The sequence below is a fragment of the Carassius carassius genome, chromosome 9 (assembly GCF_963082965.1).
Source record: "Carassius carassius chromosome 9, fCarCar2.1, whole genome shotgun sequence".
Taxonomy (NCBI): domain Eukaryota; kingdom Metazoa; phylum Chordata; class Actinopteri; order Cypriniformes; family Cyprinidae; genus Carassius; species Carassius carassius.
The window spans coordinates 33,479,422-33,498,935 of record NC_081763.1 but is presented as its reverse complement, the minus strand read 5'-3'; the positions used below and the strand labels follow the sequence as shown (position 1 = coordinate 33,498,935).

General features: G+C 37.4%; 2 protein-coding genes across 3 annotated transcripts; one reads left to right on the top strand and one right to left on the bottom strand.

Moving 5' to 3' along the window:
- Nucleotides 1-2,419: 2,419 nt before the first annotated feature.
- LOC132148693 (DNA-directed RNA polymerase III subunit RPC8-like) lies at nucleotides 2,420-9,137 on the bottom strand. Its single transcript, XM_059557392.1, has 6 exons — nucleotides 8,650-9,137; nucleotides 5,026-5,122; nucleotides 4,769-4,855; nucleotides 3,013-3,076; nucleotides 2,680-2,908; nucleotides 2,420-2,594 (listed from the first exon to the last, which is right to left on the bottom strand). The coding sequence occupies exons 1-6, from the start codon at nucleotides 8,758-8,760 to the stop codon at nucleotides 2,544-2,546; spliced, it is 639 nt and encodes a 212-aa protein (XP_059413375.1). The 5' UTR covers nucleotides 8,761-9,137; the 3' UTR covers nucleotides 2,420-2,543.
- A 4,347-nt stretch (nucleotides 9,138-13,484) lies between these two features.
- LOC132149667 (protein Tob2) lies at nucleotides 13,485-18,685 on the top strand. 2 transcript variants are annotated; one of them, XM_059559066.1, is made up of 3 exons: nucleotides 13,485-13,716; nucleotides 13,985-14,032; nucleotides 15,527-18,685. In XM_059559066.1, the coding sequence occupies exon 3, from the start codon at nucleotides 15,787-15,789 to the stop codon at nucleotides 16,942-16,944; it is 1,158 nt and encodes a 385-aa protein (XP_059415049.1). In that variant the 5' UTR covers nucleotides 13,485-13,716; nucleotides 13,985-14,032; nucleotides 15,527-15,786; the 3' UTR covers nucleotides 16,945-18,685. The 2 variants fall into 2 exon arrangements, with proteins under 2 accessions (XP_059415049.1, XP_059415048.1); XM_059559065.1 differs by lacking the exon at nucleotides 13,985-14,032.
- The last annotated feature ends 829 nt before the right edge of the window (nucleotides 18,686-19,514 follow it).

Genomic DNA, 19,514 nt, shown 5'->3' with positions numbered 1-19,514 from the left:
ATTTGAAATGTTTGTGAGTAAGTGAATGTGCGTCTGATCTCGGATTGACTCTGAGATATTTACAAGATGATGAAAAATCTGCATATTTATGAATGAATGACCGCCCGAAACGATCAAATCTGATCTAACGCCAACTAAAGTTGATCTATGTTTGTTGAATCGCTCTTTTAATGTGGTTAAGATTAGGAATCAGTTTAGATGTGATATTATCATTCCTGAGAGAATCCAGCATCGCTGAAACACCATGTTGATTTCCAGGGCATTTATTATGATCTTCCTTACGTTGAGCGTTTGTTAATCGGACATCAGTGTTTCTTATTCAGGATCCGTCGTGTAAATATATCATTGCTTCATGTCTGATTGCATAAATGCACTTTAACTTGAATTGATTCATATCATAAAATTACACTAATGATGTAAACGGTGCTGGATTTAAGAAATGAGGTGACCTTAATTCTTTTAAACAAACTCATTTAGTGAGGATCTTTATGTTTTAATTTGTTACATTTTAAAGTTTTAACACTCCTGAAGAAAGGAAAAACTGAAAGAGTAATAGGATTTACGTGTGAAATGCAAATGCAAAATGTCTGGTGATGAATTATGAACGAGTCTGATGGTTTTAAATAAAACTTTTTCATATTGCAATGGAGTCTGAGCTGGTTATGGATGTTTAACTTTTTTTTTTTTTTTTTACTGAGCCTATTTTATAAAAAAGTGGAGTGTTCCTTTAATGGACAAAACCCTCCAAGATCATATTTACGTCTGATTCATATTTCACCCTGAAATCAAATAATAAATATTTCGCATAATGAAAATACAATGGGTATTTTTAGGATCATTCAATCGAAAATCTGTAAAATGCATGAATAAAACGCATCTAATGCACTTATCACTGCTATGCTGCAATAATAATCTTCATCTTTCTCACAGTGTGTGTGTGTGTGTGTGTGTGAGAGAGAGCAAGAGAAAGAGAGAGAAAGAGAAAGTTTATATTCAAGACGGCACGATAGCATGCATTGTCTTCCACGAGAGCTTAAAGAGATCAGACTGTAGGGTTCGCGCGCAAGTTGAATGTGTGACGTAAAATCTGGCCTCGTGACGTCAGAGCCGCCGGATGGAGGGCAGTGCCCCAAAGTCTCGTCAGATGACTACACAGCGTCTGTGGAGGCGTTATCATCATATTATGCGATTATTTTGAGAACCAGCGCAATAATGCGCTTGAAATAACTATTGTTTAGGGCGCGCTAAAGTTTGAAACACGACCGGACATAAACTAAAGCTGTGCGACAGGTTGGGATCACTCCTAAAATAAACAAGCACTCAGTTTAATCATTTTATGTCTGTTGTTAGATTATATGCACGGTTATCTATAGTACACACATTACGAGAGTACTAAATACAGCAAAATAAATAAAGACAAACGCCCAAATAAATGGACAAAGAGCAGAAACGTACTGTCTGGAGCTGACAGACGCTTCCGTCCCGTCCCGTGGATCACCGTTATATTAGATGAGGAGCTCGTGTGTCGGAGGAGATCCCCGTTCCGCGTCTGTGCGCGCTTCCGAGTCCCGATGATGACGCACCACAGTAGTTCTGTCTCGTGCCAAGTGAGATTCTGTAAAGAGCTGTCATCTGATCTGACGACACATGCAGGTAGTGTCTAGTACTTTACAGGAAATATAATAAACATGCTTACATTGGCACAATGGCTATTATAACAATGTGGAGACAGCTGTGATTAAAAAAAAGACATATTTAAAAAAAATTATACAAATGTTTCTGAAATTATGCATGCATTATGTTTTTTCATGTAATCCCAGTCAGACTGGAAGATCCTTGTGCAAATAAAAACCTCATTGGATTATTACAATTAATTGCAAAAGCAATGTTTGTAAATGTAAACTGCTATATCCCCCTGACACACTACAGCACAATATTGAAATAACTGGCTGAAAACCTTTTTTTGTTGGTGAAAATACTTATTATTATAATTATTATATATTATTGCAAAATACAGTAACTCTGGAGAAAATAAAAAGAAAATAAATTTAGCAGTCTTATAAATTAGAAATTGACTCCATCAATATGAAAATGTAAATACAACATGTATTTAACAAAATGTATATATATAAGACTTTAGTCAGTACAATTTTAACATTTTTATTTTATTTTATTTATTCCATTATTATGCCTTAACAGGCAAACAAAGGAAAGAAAAAATATCCAAAAACCATATATAAAGGATCACACAAAAATATTTCATTCAGAGTAAAAAAAAAAATATCATTTGCTAAACACATTTTTTTCTCTAAAAAGTAAATTCTGTAGGACACAGCAAGTCTTTAATTGTACCCAAAATATCACAATCCTTAAAAAAAAATCTAAATTACAATGCATTAGCCCCATTTAAACCATAATAAACGTCTCCATTATTAAGCGTCCTCCATTGGTCAGCATCAGCTGCTCACTGATTGGTCCACAGAACTTAAGTTCATGCAGTCTTATGAGAAGTTTCAGCTGATGTTTATAACACAAAGATATTGTTAACCGTTCCACCAGGACAGAAGACCCAGCCCTGGTTCACTTACAGATCCCTGCAGGAGAAAACAAGAGATGTTTGTGGATGGAACAGGTTCTACACTCATAACAGCGATCATATTAAAGGTGTAATATCCTCACGATGAGTGTGTAGGGAGCCTCTTTCTGCTGCGCGCTGTCCTCCGCTCCTGCAGGTGGCGCTGTGTCTGCGCTCGCAGCATCTTTCTCTGTGCTGGGACCAGTGGGCGAGGTGTCGATGAAGACCTCGTCCACCACCCGGAAGCGGATCTCCTCGCCCTGGTCCATGAAGAGGTCGTGTGCGCCCTCGTCCGTCTCGTACTCCCACACCCACACCTGCTCCGCCTCGTCGCTAGCACAACCGTCAAGGAACAGAGCATGCTGGGAGATGATGCTACACATACACTAATAAGAGTTTAATGTGAATGTGTTGGCAGATGTGATAGTTCAGGATACAATTTAGCCGGCTGCTGTAGCGACTCCGGTGGGATGATGATGTCATCGAACAATCCGAGGCTCACTGTGGAAGTGAAACACGCACACAAACTCATTCACCAATGCAATCGTTTTCCAAAGATCTTTTAATTTTTGATTTCCAAACAAGTTTCATATTCTGAATCTGACATTATTCTGATGTTTTCGATCTACTGGAGTATAAAGACACGACTGTGAATATACTAGGATTAAACTTATTTTGATGTCACTGAGATACTATTAAAGTTTTTATGAATATTTAGAATTATTTTTGTTATTTTATTTTTCGTTTTTTTAGTTTTCGGTAATTCTGTTGTGGTTTTGTCATTTGTTATACGAAAACAAAAATATACAACTTAAATATTTTCCCTCCATTTTAGAACAAGTTAAACATGAAACAAATGTGAAACTAATGAAAATAAGAAATGTTGCCTTGGTACGTCGGCATTTTAGTGCCATGTTGAAAAAAAAACATCTACGATAACGAGAATAAAGTCGTAATACTTCAAGAATAAAGTTGAAACATTTTGATTTTATTCTAGTAGCATTGCGACTTCGCTCTCGTAGCATTGCGACTTCGCTCTCGTAGCATTGCGACTTCGCTCTCGTAGCATTTTTGACTTCGCTCTCGTAGCATTTTTGATTTTGCTCTCGTAGCATTTTTGACTTTGCTCTCGTAGCATTGCGACTTTGCTCTCGTAGCATTGCGACTTTGCTCTCGTAGCATTGCGACTTTGCTCTCGTAGCATTGCGACTTTGCTCTCAAAACATTTTTGACTTTGTTCTCGTAGCATTGCGACTTTGTTCTTGTAGCATTGCGACTTCGTTCTTGCAGCATTGCGACTTCGCTCTCGTAGCATTTCGACTTTGCTCTCGTAGCATTTTTGACTGTTCTCGTAGCATTGCGACTTCGTTCTCGTAGCATTGCGACTTTGCTCTCGTAGCATTGCGACTTTGCTCTCGTAGCATTGCGACTTTGCTCTCGTAGCATTGCGACTTTGCTCTCGTAGCATTGCGACTTTGCTCTCAAAACATTTTTGACTTTGTTCTCGTAGCATTGCGACTTTGTTCTCGTAGCATTGCGACTTTGTTCTTGTAGCATTGCGACTTCGCTCTCGTAGCATTGCGACTTCGCTCTCGTAGCATTTTTGACTTTGTTCTCATAGCATTGCGACTTCGTTCTCGTAGCATTGCGACTTTGTTCTTGTAGCATTGCGACTTCGTTCTCGTAGCATTGCGACTTTGCTCTCGTAGCATTGCGACTTCGTTCTCAAAACATTTTTGGCTTTGTTCTCGTAGCATTGCGACTTCGTTCTCAAAACATTTTTGACTTTGTTCTCGAAGCATTGCGACTTCGTTCTCGTAGCATTGCGACTTTATTCTCGGAACATTTTGCCTTTATTCTTGAAACATTTCGACTTTATTGTCTTTCATCTTTATAAAATGTTTTCTTCTCAACTAGCTGAAATAAAATGTTTAAGTGTATAATTAATATTTATTTTCGGTAACATCTAATATGTAGCTTTTTTTTTGTTTTTGTACTACTTGAAATGAAAATGAGAATGTTGGCAACTAGCTGAATTTTTTAAATACATTTTACTTCAGTTAACATTTTATTTTATTTCAAGTTATGACCATTTTTTTTTATGGTTATGATTTTAGTTAACAATAAAAGCCCCCCCACTGAAGAACACAAGAAGATAACTTCAGTTTTTTGTTTGTTGGTGTCCTCTCTCACCATGAACACCTTCAGCACTGCAGCCTTTAATCTTCCCAACCAGGATCTCATCCAGGAACGGGTGGAAGACCACGTATCGAAAGTGAACTGCAGGAGAGAGAGAGAGAGAGAGAGAGAGAGAGAGAGAGAGAGAGAGAGAGAGAGAGAGGAGACACACACACACACAGAGAGGGAGAGAGAGACAAAGAGAGAGAGAGAGAGAATGAGGTTTTGCTGGAGTGAATGTGGCGAGACACAGAGACGTAAGAGCTCAGCACCTTTAGTATGAGACGCTCCGTCTCCAGGAAAGATGAAGGAGTCCTCCAGTTTAGTGATGTCATACAGACAGACACACAACCCCACCTTATACACTACCTGCAGACGGAGGGAGGGAGGCGTTAGACGGGCTCGGGACAGCACGCTCGATGGGTTATAAGACCTGAATGTCTTTGAGAACGACTCTAAGCACCTTCTGCTCATCAAGGCTGCATTTATTTGATTTGTTATTAGAGTTATCAATGTGGGCAACAGTTGTGCTGCCATTTATTTATCTATTTATTTTGGAAAATTTAATAATTTTCAGGATTCATTGATGTATAAACAGTTAAAAGAATAGCTTTTATTCAAAACAGAGATCTTTTCTAACAAAATACATTTTTGCTATCACTTCTTATCAATTTAACACATCCTTACTGAATAAAAGTTTTAATTTCTTTAAAAAAAGAAAAAGGAAAAATAAACACTTACTGACCCCAAACTTTTGAACAGTAGTGTATATTGTTAAAAATATTTCTATTTTATATACATTCTCTTCTTTTTAATGATATTACAGACCATTTCCTTGTATCGTGCATGCTGCGTATAACTGATATTAACTATATGTCTCAGCGTTACCGTCTGGGCAGAACTATTGTTCCAGCCACCAAAGACAGATTCACAAATAACCTGCCTGATCTATCTCAACTGCTATTTGTACCCAAAAATACACATGAATTAGACGAAATTACTGACAACATGGGCACTATTTTCTCTAATACATTAGAAGCTGTTGCCCCCATCAAATTGAAAAAGGTTAGAGAAAAACGTACTGTACCATGGTATAACAGTAATACTCACTCTCTCAAGAAAGTAACTCGTAGTCTTGAACGCAAATGGAGAAAAACTAACTTGGAAGTTTTTAGAATTGCATGGAAAAACAGTATGTCCAGGTATAGACAGGCTCTAAAAACTGCTAGGGCAGAGCATATCCACAAACTCATTGAAAATAACCAAAACAATCCAAGGTTTTTATTTAGCACAGTGGCTAAATTAACAAATTACCAGACGCCACCTGATTCAAATACTCCACCAACGTTAAATACTAATGACTATGAATTTCTTCACTGATAAAATAGATAACATTAGAAATACAATAGCAAATGTAGATTCTACAGCGTCTAACACTTCAGTTTCATCCATCGCACCCAAAGATAAACTGCAGTGCTTTACAAATATAGGACAGGAAGAGCTAAATAAACTTATCACTGTATCTAAACCAACAACATGTTTATTAGATCCTGTACCCACTAAATTACTAAAAGAGCTGTTACCTGTAGCCGAAGAACCGCTTCTCAATATCATTAACTCGTCGTTATCTTTAGGTCACGTCCCAAAACCATTCAAGCTGGCGGTTATCAAGCCTCTTATTAAGAAACCAAAACTAGATCCTAGTGTACTGGCAAATTATAGGCCTATTTTAAATCTTCCATTTATGTCTAAAATTTTGGAAAAAGTTGTGTCTGCTCAATTGAGCACCTTCCTGCATAAAAATGATCTGTATGAAGAATTTCAGTCAGGTTTTAGGCCCCACCATAGCACAGAAACTGCACTTGTTAAAATTACAAATGACCTGCTCCTTGCGTCAGATCAAGGCTGCATCTCATTTCTAGTCTTACTTGATCTTAGTGCTGCGTTCGACACCATAGATCATGACATACTCATAGATCGATTACAAAACTATACAGGTATTCAAGGGCAGGCTCTAAGATGGTTTAGATCCTACCTGTCCGATCGCTACCATTTTGTTTACTTAAATGGGGTGTCATCTCATTTATCATCAGTAAAATATGGAGTGCCACAAGGATCCGTCCTAGGTCCCCTTCTATTTTCAATATACATGTTGCCCCTTGGTAATATTATTAGAAAATACGGAATTAGCTTCCACTGTTATGCTGATGATACTCAGCTATATATCTCAACGAGACCAGATGAAACTTCCCAATTATCTAAGCTAACAGAGTGTGTTAAAAATGTAAAAGATTGGATGACAAATAATTTTCTCCAATTAAATTCGGATAAGTCAGAGATATTAATTATTGGACCAAAAAACACACCACACAGAATCTCGTAGATTACAATCTGCAGCTAGACGGATGTACTGTTACTTCCTCTACAGTCAGAAATCTGGGTGTTATATTGGACAGCAATTTGTCTTTTGAAAATTATATTTCCAATGTTACAAAAACCGCATTCTTCCATCTTAGAAACATTGCCAAGCTACGAAACATGTTATCTGTTTCTGATGCAGAAAAGCTAGTTCATGCTTTCATGACCTCTAGACTGGACTATTGTAATGCACTTCTAGGTGGTTGTCCTGCTTCGTCAATAAATAAGCTACAGGTAGTCCAAAATGCAGCAGCTAGAGTCCTTACCAGGTCAAGAAAATATGATCATATTACCCCAATTTTACAGTCTCCGCACTGGCTACCTATTAAGTTCCGTATCAGTTACAAATGATCATTACTTACCTAAAAGGCCCTAAATGGTTTAGCTCCTGCGTACCTAACTAGCCTTCTACCACGCCACAACCCATCACGCACCCTAAGGTCACAAAACGCGGGACTTTTGGTAGTTCCTAGGATAGCAAAGTCCACTAAAGGAGGTAGAGCTTTTTCACATTTGGCTCCCAAACTCTGGAATAGCCTTCCTGATAATGTTCGGGGTTCAGACACACTCGCTCTGTTTAAATCTAGATTAAAAACGCATCTCTTTCGCCAAGCATTCGAATAATGTATCTCTTAAATTGTGAGTGTAGTTGCATCTGCATTTTTATTCTTTAGCTTGGGTTAAACTAATTTTACTTTGTTGGATCAGCAGCTATGCTAATGATGTCTCTATTTTGTTTCTATGTTTTGCCACGGGATTTACACAAGCTCCAGTCTGGATCCAGAACACATGAGAAGAGATGATGCTGACCCTCAGAGGACCCCAGATGATGCTAACCTTGAATCAACAAACAGAACTAACAATTATTGCTACATGTGTGACTGCATCCTATAATTACTATTAATTAATAATATTGATAGTTCATCATCTAGCTGACTACGTCTTGTATTATTCTTATTTTTCTAAAATCCTGTCAAACGTGCACAAACTACTAGCTACTACTAAATATTGTAGAAACATAATTTTCCGTAAAGTTGCTTTGTAACGATTTGTATTGTAAAAAGCGCTATACAAATAAACTTGAATTGAATTGAATTGAATTGAATTTTTAACTTTTTATTCATCAAAGTATCGTGAAAAACAGTATCACAGTTTCCAAAAAAATCATTGAGCAGCACAACAGTTTCAACACTGATAGTATATCGGCATATTAGAATGATTTCTGAAGATCATGTGACACTGAAGACTGGAGGAATGATGCTGAAAAATCACAGAAATGAATTAGATTTTAATGTATGTTAAAATAAAATGAAAAAAAGGGTTATTTTACATTATAATAATATTTCACACAATATGTTTTCTGTATTTTTGATCAGATAAATCCAGCCTTGATGAGCAGAAGACACTCCTGTAAAGTTTTATATGTGTATATATATATATATATATATATATATGTTGATGTCTGGGTCTCTGCTCACCTTGTTGGCGAGTTTCTTGTTGAGTTCTTCTGCGATCGCTTCGTTCAGCTGCCGATGAAAGCTCCAGGGCGGGATCCGGACCGTGTCCACCATCTCCACCAGCACGAACATCCTGAACCAGAACCAGAACCGAGCCGAGCTCTCAACACGCGGAAACCGGACTAAAGGACGCGCTGCGAGCTGCTGCACACCCGAGATCTTGTAAAGACCGCGCGCATCACATCTATCAGCTTCTGATCTATGAATCTGTCACTCGTTCTGGCTCTGGGATGAGATGTTGCTGCGGGTTTTCTGTCATATTACCCCTCCTTACACCTGAACCCTCAGCAGCCCGTGTTTGTGTGCAGACAAATGTTATCCAGCTCCTCCGGTTCATACATTTACATTATTAATAACCCATAATCTCTCATGATTCGAGCTTACCGAGTGACAACAGCTACCCACATGGGCCGAATCACGACAGCCGCTGGCGCTTTACGGCACTGACGTCACGTGATGTGGACACGTTTAAATTCTGTTTTAAGAATTAAAAGCCAAATTGCTTGCAGGACTATTTGTGGTGTAATACTTACATAAAAATGCATAATACGCTTTATTTCGTGTCAGAATCTCTACTTTTTTAATAATATTTTTTTATTGTCTTTTATGCTTGTAAATGTTGCACAAAAAAAAAAAAATAATAAACACTTGCAAAATAAATCATACAAACTAGTATTAATGAACTAATATTAATTAATCTTACATTAAAATATAAAATATATATTTTCTGTTTAAGTGTTTGTGTGTGTGTACATACAGTACAGACCAAAAGTTTGGAAACATTACTATTTTTAATGTTTTTGAAAGAAGTTTCTTCTGCTCATCAAGCCTGCATTTATTTGATCAAAAATACAGAAAAAACAGAAATATTGTGAAATATTATTACAACTTAAAATAATAGTTTTTAAATTTATTATACTTTAAATTATCATTTATTTCTGTGATGCAAAGCTGAATTTTTAGGATCATTATCACATGATCCTTTAGAAATCATTCTAATATGATGATTCATTATCAAAGTTGGAAACAGTTCTGCTGCTTAATATTTTTTCAGAACATGTGATACTTTTTTAGGATACTTTGATGAATAAAAATTAAACAAAAAGAAAAGAAAAGAAAAAGAAGCTGTTTTTAAAATATAAATATTTTGTAATAACAATATACACTACTGGTCAGTAATTTGGGGTCAGTAATTTTTTTCTTTCTTTTTTTTAATAAAATCAATACTTTTATTCAGCAACGATGTGTTAAATTGATAAAAAGTGATAGTAAAGAAAATATATTATTAGAATTTTTAATTTTGAATAAATGCAGTTCTTTTTAACCTTTTATTGATCAAATATATGAGACAGCAGAACTGTTTCCAACACTCATAATAAATCAGAATATTAGAATGATTTCTAAATGATCATGTGATAGACTGATGTTACATGTGACACTGAAGGCTGGAGGAATGATGCTGAAAATTCAGCTTTGCATCACAGGAATACATTATTTTTTTAAAGTATATTCAAATAGAAAACTATTATTTTAAGTTGTAATAATATTTCACAATATTACTGTTTTTTTCTGTATTTTTGATCAAATAAATGCAGGCTTGATGAGCAGAAGAAACTTCTTTCAAAAACATTAAAAATAGTAATGTTTCCAAACTTTTGGTCTGTACTATATATAAGGGGTGTAACGATATGCGTACTCGTATTGAACCGTTCGGTACAAGGCTTTCGTTTCGGTACGCGGTACGCATTATGGACCGAATGGTTCGTTGGACTAATTAATTATATTTTGGAAAATAAAGAAAATTGTGAAATATAATGATATGCGTTCAACAAGGTAGCCCAATAACCCAAACGACGTAACAGGCAACGCCCCTGACACCCCCGAAGAAGAAAAAAACACCAACTTATATGTTTATGTTAGGCTACTCAGTCAGGCGCTCGCTCACTCAGTAATACACGCTGAAGGCTCGTTGCAAAATGGCCAAACAGACCAGAAATAGAAGATCCTCCAATAACCAACAGGTCTGGTGTTTGGGTGCACTTTGGATTCCCTGTAAGCTATAATGGTGATGGCAAGAGAGTGGTGGATAAATAAAACAACGGTATGTCGCATCTAGGGTTAAACCAGCGGGAATAAAAAAATAAAAAATAAAAAAAAACACCAGCGGGAATACTTGAAACATGTCTACTCATTTACGCTGACATCACCTTAGTGTGTCAGTATCTGGGAAAAGACGGAAAAAAAGAGAAACATACAAGCAACAAACTATCCCCGCAGCATTTAGACAGACATTACCAACGGATTCAAACAGGGCAAAAGACATCACCACGGCGATCGGTAGGCTACATTTACGTTATAGCCGCGGATATGAGACCTTACTATTTACCATTGATTCTATCATCACCATTATAGCTTACAGGGAATCCAAAGTGCACCCAAACACCAGACCTGTTGGTTATTGAAGGATCTTCTATTTCTGGTCTGTTAAACGCATTAGCCATTTTGCAACGAGCCTTCAGCACGTACTGAGTGAGCGAGCGCCTTACTCTGTAGTGGAAAACGTAGGTTTTAAGAACATGCTTAATGTAATTGAGCCCCGTTACAATATTCCTTCACGAGCCCATTTCAGACAGACCGTAATTCCTGCTTTGTTCCAAAAAACATAAGCCCTATAGAGAACCAATTGAGTAAAAACACACTCAATATAAAGAGTTATAGAGTTCCATATAAAAAGTTACATCTTTGTATTTGTTCATAACTATAACATTTTAATTTTTTTTTATAAGGAGCTGTTTTTGTTTTATACAAAATGCTGCTAAGAAAACACCATAGAAGATGGGTAAAGAATAGCTCCATCATTGTTCAATGTAAAAAAAAAACATACTTTGTTAATTTTAATAAATTAAACATTTTTATAAAAATCAAGGAAATTTATCTGCCAATTTTTTCTTTTTGCTGTATCTAAAACGTACCGAACCATACCGAACCGAACCGTGACACCAGTGTATCGTATCGAACCGAACCGTGAATTTTGTGAATCGTTACACCCCTAATATATATATATATACACACACACACACACACACACACACACACACACACACACACAAAGATGTACATTTTGGTTTTGAAATCAAGTGTTTTATATTAATGTCAGACTGATAATTCATCATTCATGCATAATTGGTTTGTGTCCATCAAGGTCCAAATAATGTCAGAACATAATAAGGATTGTGACGCTTCCAAAACAGTTTTATTAATATTTACATGTGATATTAATGTATTACATATTTCATGTGTTCAAATTCACTGTTTAGTGCTCAGTTCAAAGAATAATGACTAAAATCTAATGTGTGTTTCTACATTTAAATTTAAAACTGTTTCTGAAAAACATTTTTATGACACCTGAGACGCCTCAAACAAAATATATATGAATCCTCTCCATTGCCCTTAATTCTTAAGTTTCTTATGTTTTATTGAGGTGGTTTTACTTCTAAGGCTGATATTACATATAAAAAATATAAAAAAACTTAAACGAGTTCATAAAATGTAGGCTAATAAAGAGATTTCATCATAATATTTAAGATTTTTAAGATATTGTGACTGGCATTTTATAAGTGTCATAACTTAATGCCTTGCCTCGTCTCATCTATGCTTGTTTACATTCCCGCTGTCCACTGACGTTCCTCAAACCTCACCTCAAAGAGGAGAGAGATTCAATGTTCAGGAACAGGTTGGTCTGTCAGAAATAAATCAGAGACTGTAAATGTTGAGGCACTTAGTTGAGTGCAGCTCCTGCATATAAAAGCCATTAAAAGGGCAATTGTACAACAGATATGTTTTAGCAAGCATGTGAACATTTGGACTGAAATGAGATGTTTAGATGGTACACACTGTCTCATAGCAGTAGAAATGATGAAACGTATTATCAGATGTGTCATGTTGATGGTAAACCACATATCTGACATTTTAACAAATAATAAATTCCAAAAAAATAATCCTAAATTATACACACACACACACACATATAGTATCGCCATTAAAGTATGTCATACACTAACTCTTAAAAATCCAATCTATTTTCTGAATGGAAAATATTCTAAAAGCCAGTGAAGAGTTTTAAACCAAAAATTACAAGATTTTCTTTGGATCTATGATTATTTGTGTTTGGGTTGTCTTTAGGTCGACGTCAAGTTACATTTAATTTGTTTTTAATTTCATATAACTTTAATACAAAATAAAGAAATTAAATAAATGAATGAATGAAAAAATATAAACCTTAAGCTCGCATTGCTTCGATATGTTGTCTGGAAACTCCAATTCCCATCATGCACGTTGTCACGCGCTGAATCGACGTCACCACGCCCCCAGCTCGCGCCAGCCAATGGCTGCACTGTTGCTATGACATCTTTTATTTTTAGCCTTCTGCAGCACAGCCTCGCCTGATTAATTACAGACGAAGAGAAATAAACGTGTCTTAGAAATATCAAATAAAATGTCAAATAAGTATGATTTTAACATTATGGATAATAAAACAGCTAGACAACTAAAATATTTAAAGTAAACTGATTTATTCGCCTGCAAAATCACGTATATATATATATATATATATATATATATAATACTCAATATATATATATAAAATCAAGTTTAATTGAGCTTAGAGCGTCTTAACAAACTAGTGGCCGCTCACTCATCTGGGTGGGTTGAATTATTGCGCAAGATCTAATCAGTAAGTAGTTCCAGCTGAAAATACGTCATAGCGCAGGGCGGAGCGATATAAATGCGCGAGGCTGTCAAACCGAAGTTTCCACGGACGCGCACGCGAGCAGGGGAGCGTCACGCCGTGACATGAGATAAATTAAACCTAAAATTAATCAAAATACAAGTGCGTTTCAGTCAAAACGCGACACAAGGCAGCGATTCTTTGTGAAGGATTTCTTCAAAGCCTCAAGCACGAATCATTTCTGATATCTGTGTAATTAATGGAGATAATATGCGCAGGATAGAAACAAGAGCTTTTAATCAGTAAGTACTTGATTCATTTCTATTTAAATTACTGACTGTTTTCATCCGTGACAGCAGAATTGATTGGTGCTGGACTTGATGTTGAACGTAGCTACATATTCAATCTTTGTTTTTATTATTATTTATTATTTTTTTGGAATGATTTGTTAATTTTAGATTGTCAAGAAGAAACACATCTAAAGACACAATATTATGACTCTACTTGATGATATGTGCGGTATTTGCGTGTAACCCTGTTTGAGTTCTTGCTGAATTCGTGTTTGCACAGATGTCCTTGTCTTTAATGGTGTGCTGAGGAGACCATAACAGGCCAAAGGTTTGCTAAAGCTGATTATTCCTCTGCTGTCAGCGGCTAACAGCTGCTGGACATTTATAAGCTCATTTCATATCAGTCATGTCAGTCATCACTTCATGGAACACGCTGTTCTAATTCAAGTGTGTGTGTGTTAACTGGAAAACCGTAAGTTAAGTTATTTTAAAATAAAAGTAAGTTTCTTTGAGGGAACCCCCAGCATCTGCTTCAGTTGTTTGTTGCCATGCAGCACTATTATAATCATGTTTGAGTGTGTTGTGTTAGATAATAGTGTTTGGTTCAATTCTGTAGTCCAAGTTGAACATTATAAAGTCAAGAGGGAACTATTTGTTTGGTGTTTTGATGAAGCTGGTGTCATTTTTGGAGGTGATGTGAACCCCCTGGGTGTGTTATCTGATGGGGGTGTAAACAAAACATCTAGGCTTGTGGATAATGGTTAAGGAACAATATTCTGTCAGTCACTGTTTATGTTCTGGCATTCGGTCAAACTCTGACATTGAGTGACATTGAAAACACGACATGATTTTTATTTTATTTTATTTTTTTAGGTGGATACACTTCTCGTTTAGTTTATCAATTAGTAATTCCATCACGTATTAAATGAGAGCATGAAACCTCGAACTGAGATTATAATTATTTCTAAAAATGTCATGCATTTTAAAGAAGATAACTGCACAAGGAAAACGTAGAATTACTTAACATATGCCCATATATCTAAACCGCGTTTTAATTTTAATATTTTTTTTTATGAAATAACAGTGCTGGTATTTAAGTGCACTACTTAACGCGTCTCTTTTCTGAAGAATCTTCCGTTTCATGACGTTTACCAGCGGTTACTGTCCTCAAATCTGCTACAGCTCATCGTGGATCCGCCTCTGTTAGAAATCCAACAAGGGCGGTGTATTTATAAAACGGGCTTTAACGGAGCTTATCAGTTTTTTGAAGATGCGGAGGCGTCACATCAACATTTACACGCGCGGTGATGACGTCAAAGGCGGCGGCGTGGTGCATGCCGGGAAGTGTAGTTTTTAACTCCTTCCTTCAACAGCACCATTTTATCAGCAGTTTACAGGGTTTCCCCTCAGATGGTTTAATTTCTAGCTAATTTACGTAGAATTTATTACAGTAAGTGCATGTCATTTTAGGTGCAGGTAAACTATAAACCACAAACCAGTGGTTTGTTTGTAAAGTGTATACTCTGGCACAGTCAAAAGTAAGAAGCTTCCACTATTGGGACAAAAATGATATTCACTGAGCTTGAAGTTATATATCTTTGTAGAACATTCCCTCTTAGTGTTTCTTTGAGCTAGTGTGAGTGGATGGGTGCATTTGGTGGCAAATTTCCCTCTCTTTGCACATGTAATCCTAAGTGCTTTAGCCAGAGGGACAAATGAGGGATTTCATGAAGATAATCACAGATTGGTTCCTTGGCCTCAGCATCTACAGTCAAACTGTGTATTAATATCATGTTTAACTGGTGTGTCTTTGTCTTTCTAGAGGCTTTGACGAAACTGGATCTTAGAAAGCTGCTGTCCAGTCTTCATACATCAGTGCTTCAGGGTGAAGATTTTTAAAGATCAACTGGTCTCTGACAATCACTTTTAAGCGAATTCTGAGCAACAATCCAAAATCAGAGGCCCTTGCTTTTAAATTGACGTTTAAGACTAAAGGCTTTCACCTGGATATATGCAAGAGATGATAGGACAGCCATAAATTTCTATAACTGAAGGAACTTTCAAGACATAATCAAATTCATCATGCATCTGGAAGTTAAAGTTGCATTGAACTTCATCGTCTCCTACTTGTACAACAAGCTCCCGCGCCGTAGGGCGGATCTGTTTGGTGAGGAGTTGGAGCGTATCCTGGTGTCCCGCTTTGAAGGGCATTGGTACCCTGAAGCTCCTTTACGTGGTTCTGCCTTCCGCTGCCTGCATTTGGGAGCTCCCAGGGACCCTGTGGTGGAGCTGGCAGCCAGGAGGAGCGGTCTGGACACAGAGGAGGTCCGTGCCAATGTTCCCCCCGAGCTCAGTATTTGGATTGATCCTTACGAGGTGTCCTACCAGATTGGGGAGAAGGGTGCTGTGAAAGTCCTCTATACAGAAGATCTCCCAGGTTTAGGGGGTGACGCCGAAAGGTCCGACGTTGCTCTCAAAGGAGATTTGGAGTTCGAGGATGTCAGGAGTCTGGGCTTTAACCCAGAGGCTCAGGTGTTTGTTCCCATCGGTGGCCAGGTGTCGCCGGTTATGCTACAGTCACACTCCAGTTCGCCAGCTCCTCTTTCTACCTCATCTTGCCCGGGACTGTTCGGTTACACCACTCCCAGCACTCCCACCAATCCCAGCACTCATTCCTCCAACACATCTACCCCCTCACCACCAGGCAGCAGCCTTTTGTACTCTACACCCAACTCGCGGCCCATACCTCAGCCGATAACCTTCACCACAGCCAGCTTCGCCGCTACCAAATTTGGCTCCACTAAGATGAAGTGCGGGAACCCTGGAGTTGCCTCCGGTTCTGGTGTTGTCACAGCTCCGCAACAGAGGATGATCACGTGCTCCCCAAGCACCATCTCCCCACCGGGGCTGGTCAAGCACAAACCCCTTTCCCTCTCCATGCACTCTCTAGCTGGACCCATCCCAAGCCAATTGTCTCCTAATGCCAAAGAGTTTGTGTTTCCCGCTTCCCAGAGGCCCCTCTACTTTGATGTCGAAGGTCCATCAATGGCGCCATTCCAGGCTCCACACCCACAAGCCTCCTTTGATCCATTCTCCAGTCCACAACCAGGACAGGCTGTGGGAATCATTGGAGGCAACAGTGGGATTTCCTTCATAGATAAACCTCCATTTGTGGAAGGACTCGGATACAACCTGCAGTACTCCGGCCAGGCCTTCCAACCTGTGGTACTGGCCAATTAAAGTCTCAGAGTTGAAGAGATCCCAGTGCTGAAACGCTTTCCTTGAGGACATTTTTTTTCTTCCCTCCATAAATCATTAACTTACCACCATGATAAATCAAGAGTATTATGACTACTAATTGAGTGTTACTTGTGATTTATTTTCCCTTCATTTGTTTCTGGTTTCATGACGTTGTTTATTTTTTATGAATATCTCTTGGAGTAACCAACCTCCTGTTGCACAGGTGTTTTTGCGTTTGTTGTTTTCACTAATGAGTCACTTTATTGCCCAAATATTTGTCTCTCTAATCTGCTTTGATTAATGCTACTTTTTAAAATTGACTGGGGGAAAAAGCTAATATTCTTACAGAAGATTCTAGATGTCTAAAAGGGATTTTTGGATGGTGTTTATGTTCAGAAATACAACACCCTGGAGATTACAGCCACGTTAACAGTTTGGTCACACCTCAGTGGTCATAATTGATTATTTATGGTAATTTTATGTTCTCTGAACTGACATGGGTCTTGTGCTCTTGAGCTGATGATTAAGAGGCAGCTCACGTCTACTACATTGCTTTATCTTTAGGATTCTCCTTTTCAGTTTGAACACATTAAGTCATATCCTGATGAAACCAGCAAGTGTTTAAACCCATTCCTAGTGAGTCATATTGAGAATTGATGCATATTTTCATACTCCCAGATCTCGTTAGTTCAGACACCGAAGACAAACAGGCAGAATGATTGATTGCAGGATTGTTGCTGAAGTCTGATTGGTTTCACACTTGGGTTCCCAGTAGGAAGTGCATGAAGGTAACCCTTGGAGGTTTTGATTAACCACTGAGTGTCTTTGAATGGGATAGGACACGAGATTAAAGGTCATTGGTGTGGAGACACTCCAAAGAGCTTGCCAGCACAGAGACGTATGTTGAATTTAACGCTATTTTTATGTTCCTAAGGTCGTAAGTGGTGGTTCTGAAGTGATGCTACAGTGAAAATTGAACTTTGTATTCTCCACTCTAGGACTATGAATGTTACCTCATATATTCGGACTGCAGTGGCTGTGTTTTGTGAAGCGTTTTATTGAGCTAGTATGGAGGCTGGCGTTCTAGAATCTTCCTGAAGGTAGAAGCCAATGCTGGCTTCCTTTATGACATCACTCTCCCTCAGCGTTCCCTTCAGTCCAGTCCAGCAGCATTGCACTTTACGCACCGGATCTTTGGAAACTCCTGTAATGCCTCACAGTAAACGCTATATGCTAGATGCTAAAGGTCCTTTACTCGCCCTTTAATGGCCAATTATGTTTGAACTATAGCTTGGAAATGTAGTTTAAAGATTGTATTAAAAAAAATTGGTGAGATGTTTGGGTGAGACTGTTGTTGTGATGTCCCTCCTTGATATTTGAAATGTGAACATCAGCTTCATGATTTATTCTGTCATTTCCATTGGTTTCATTTGGGGGGGTGGGCGGGGTTTAGATTTCTGTCTAAATGCTATGACTGGGTGTATTTTTACATTTGTTTGTAATTTATTTACAATTTTTCTATTTTTTTTTGTGAGTTTTTTTTCCAAAAGAGTTATCTATGGCATTTATAAAGCAAATTAAGAGATATATACGAATATGACGTGAATATGTATATATTTCTTATGTTCAAAATCTTTTGTTTAGTTTCTTACGTGCTGAAGTTATTTTTTCAGAAATAACTATATGAATATAAATGCAATATATGCAAAATGAAATGACTAATAAAATGTTTAACAAAGTGCTGAATGTACAGAAGTCATTCATTTGAAGACAAGTTGGTTTTGGTTTGTTTCTCCGGTTTACTGGAGCATTTTGACGTATGTTTGATTTCTTTATACAGTTTATGAAATGAAAACCTTAAGCATTCCAAAGAATGACTATGTATATCATCCTAAATGTTCAAAATCCAAATGTTTAGCTCCTTAGTCAGTGTAGGTTTCTCTTCCATTAACAATATCATTGAACCTTAAATGCAGAGAAATGCAGCGATCCTTTAATCATTTTGTTATTGCCTATCCGGTCTATTGGGAAACATAGATGGAAGTTCTCAGTAATTTAACACACTCCTGATAATATTGCAATGTAATACAAAAGGACACTGTTCCCAATCAATTAAATCCAAATCTTCCAGGTTTGTAAAGCAACTCAAACTCTTTGTTTGTGACTTTTGTTTTCTCTTAGCAGTTTGTTTTGCTTGTTTTTTGACACTATAAGCACCATGTCAACCTCCCCGTTCTCATGCGGCTGTACAAACACCTGCAGCTGCGAATTAAGCTGAATGAAGCTTATTTATTTAGTAGTAAAATGTTCATTTAAAGTAAACAATTTTCCCCCCCGCTCATTTGGAATACTCTTAATGGCCCAACATATATGACCCAGACATGTTGAAGTTTTGTTAATTTACTTTTAACAATTGAACCGTTAATTTCTTTTAAGGAATTAGTTTTTTCAAAGAAAGATGTGAATGTCTTTCATCTCTCTTCTCTTTAATCCGCATCACAGTCCGAGTGATCAGCTGAACTAATAAATGTTGGATATTTTGGTATATGCTGTCTCTCAACACCACATGA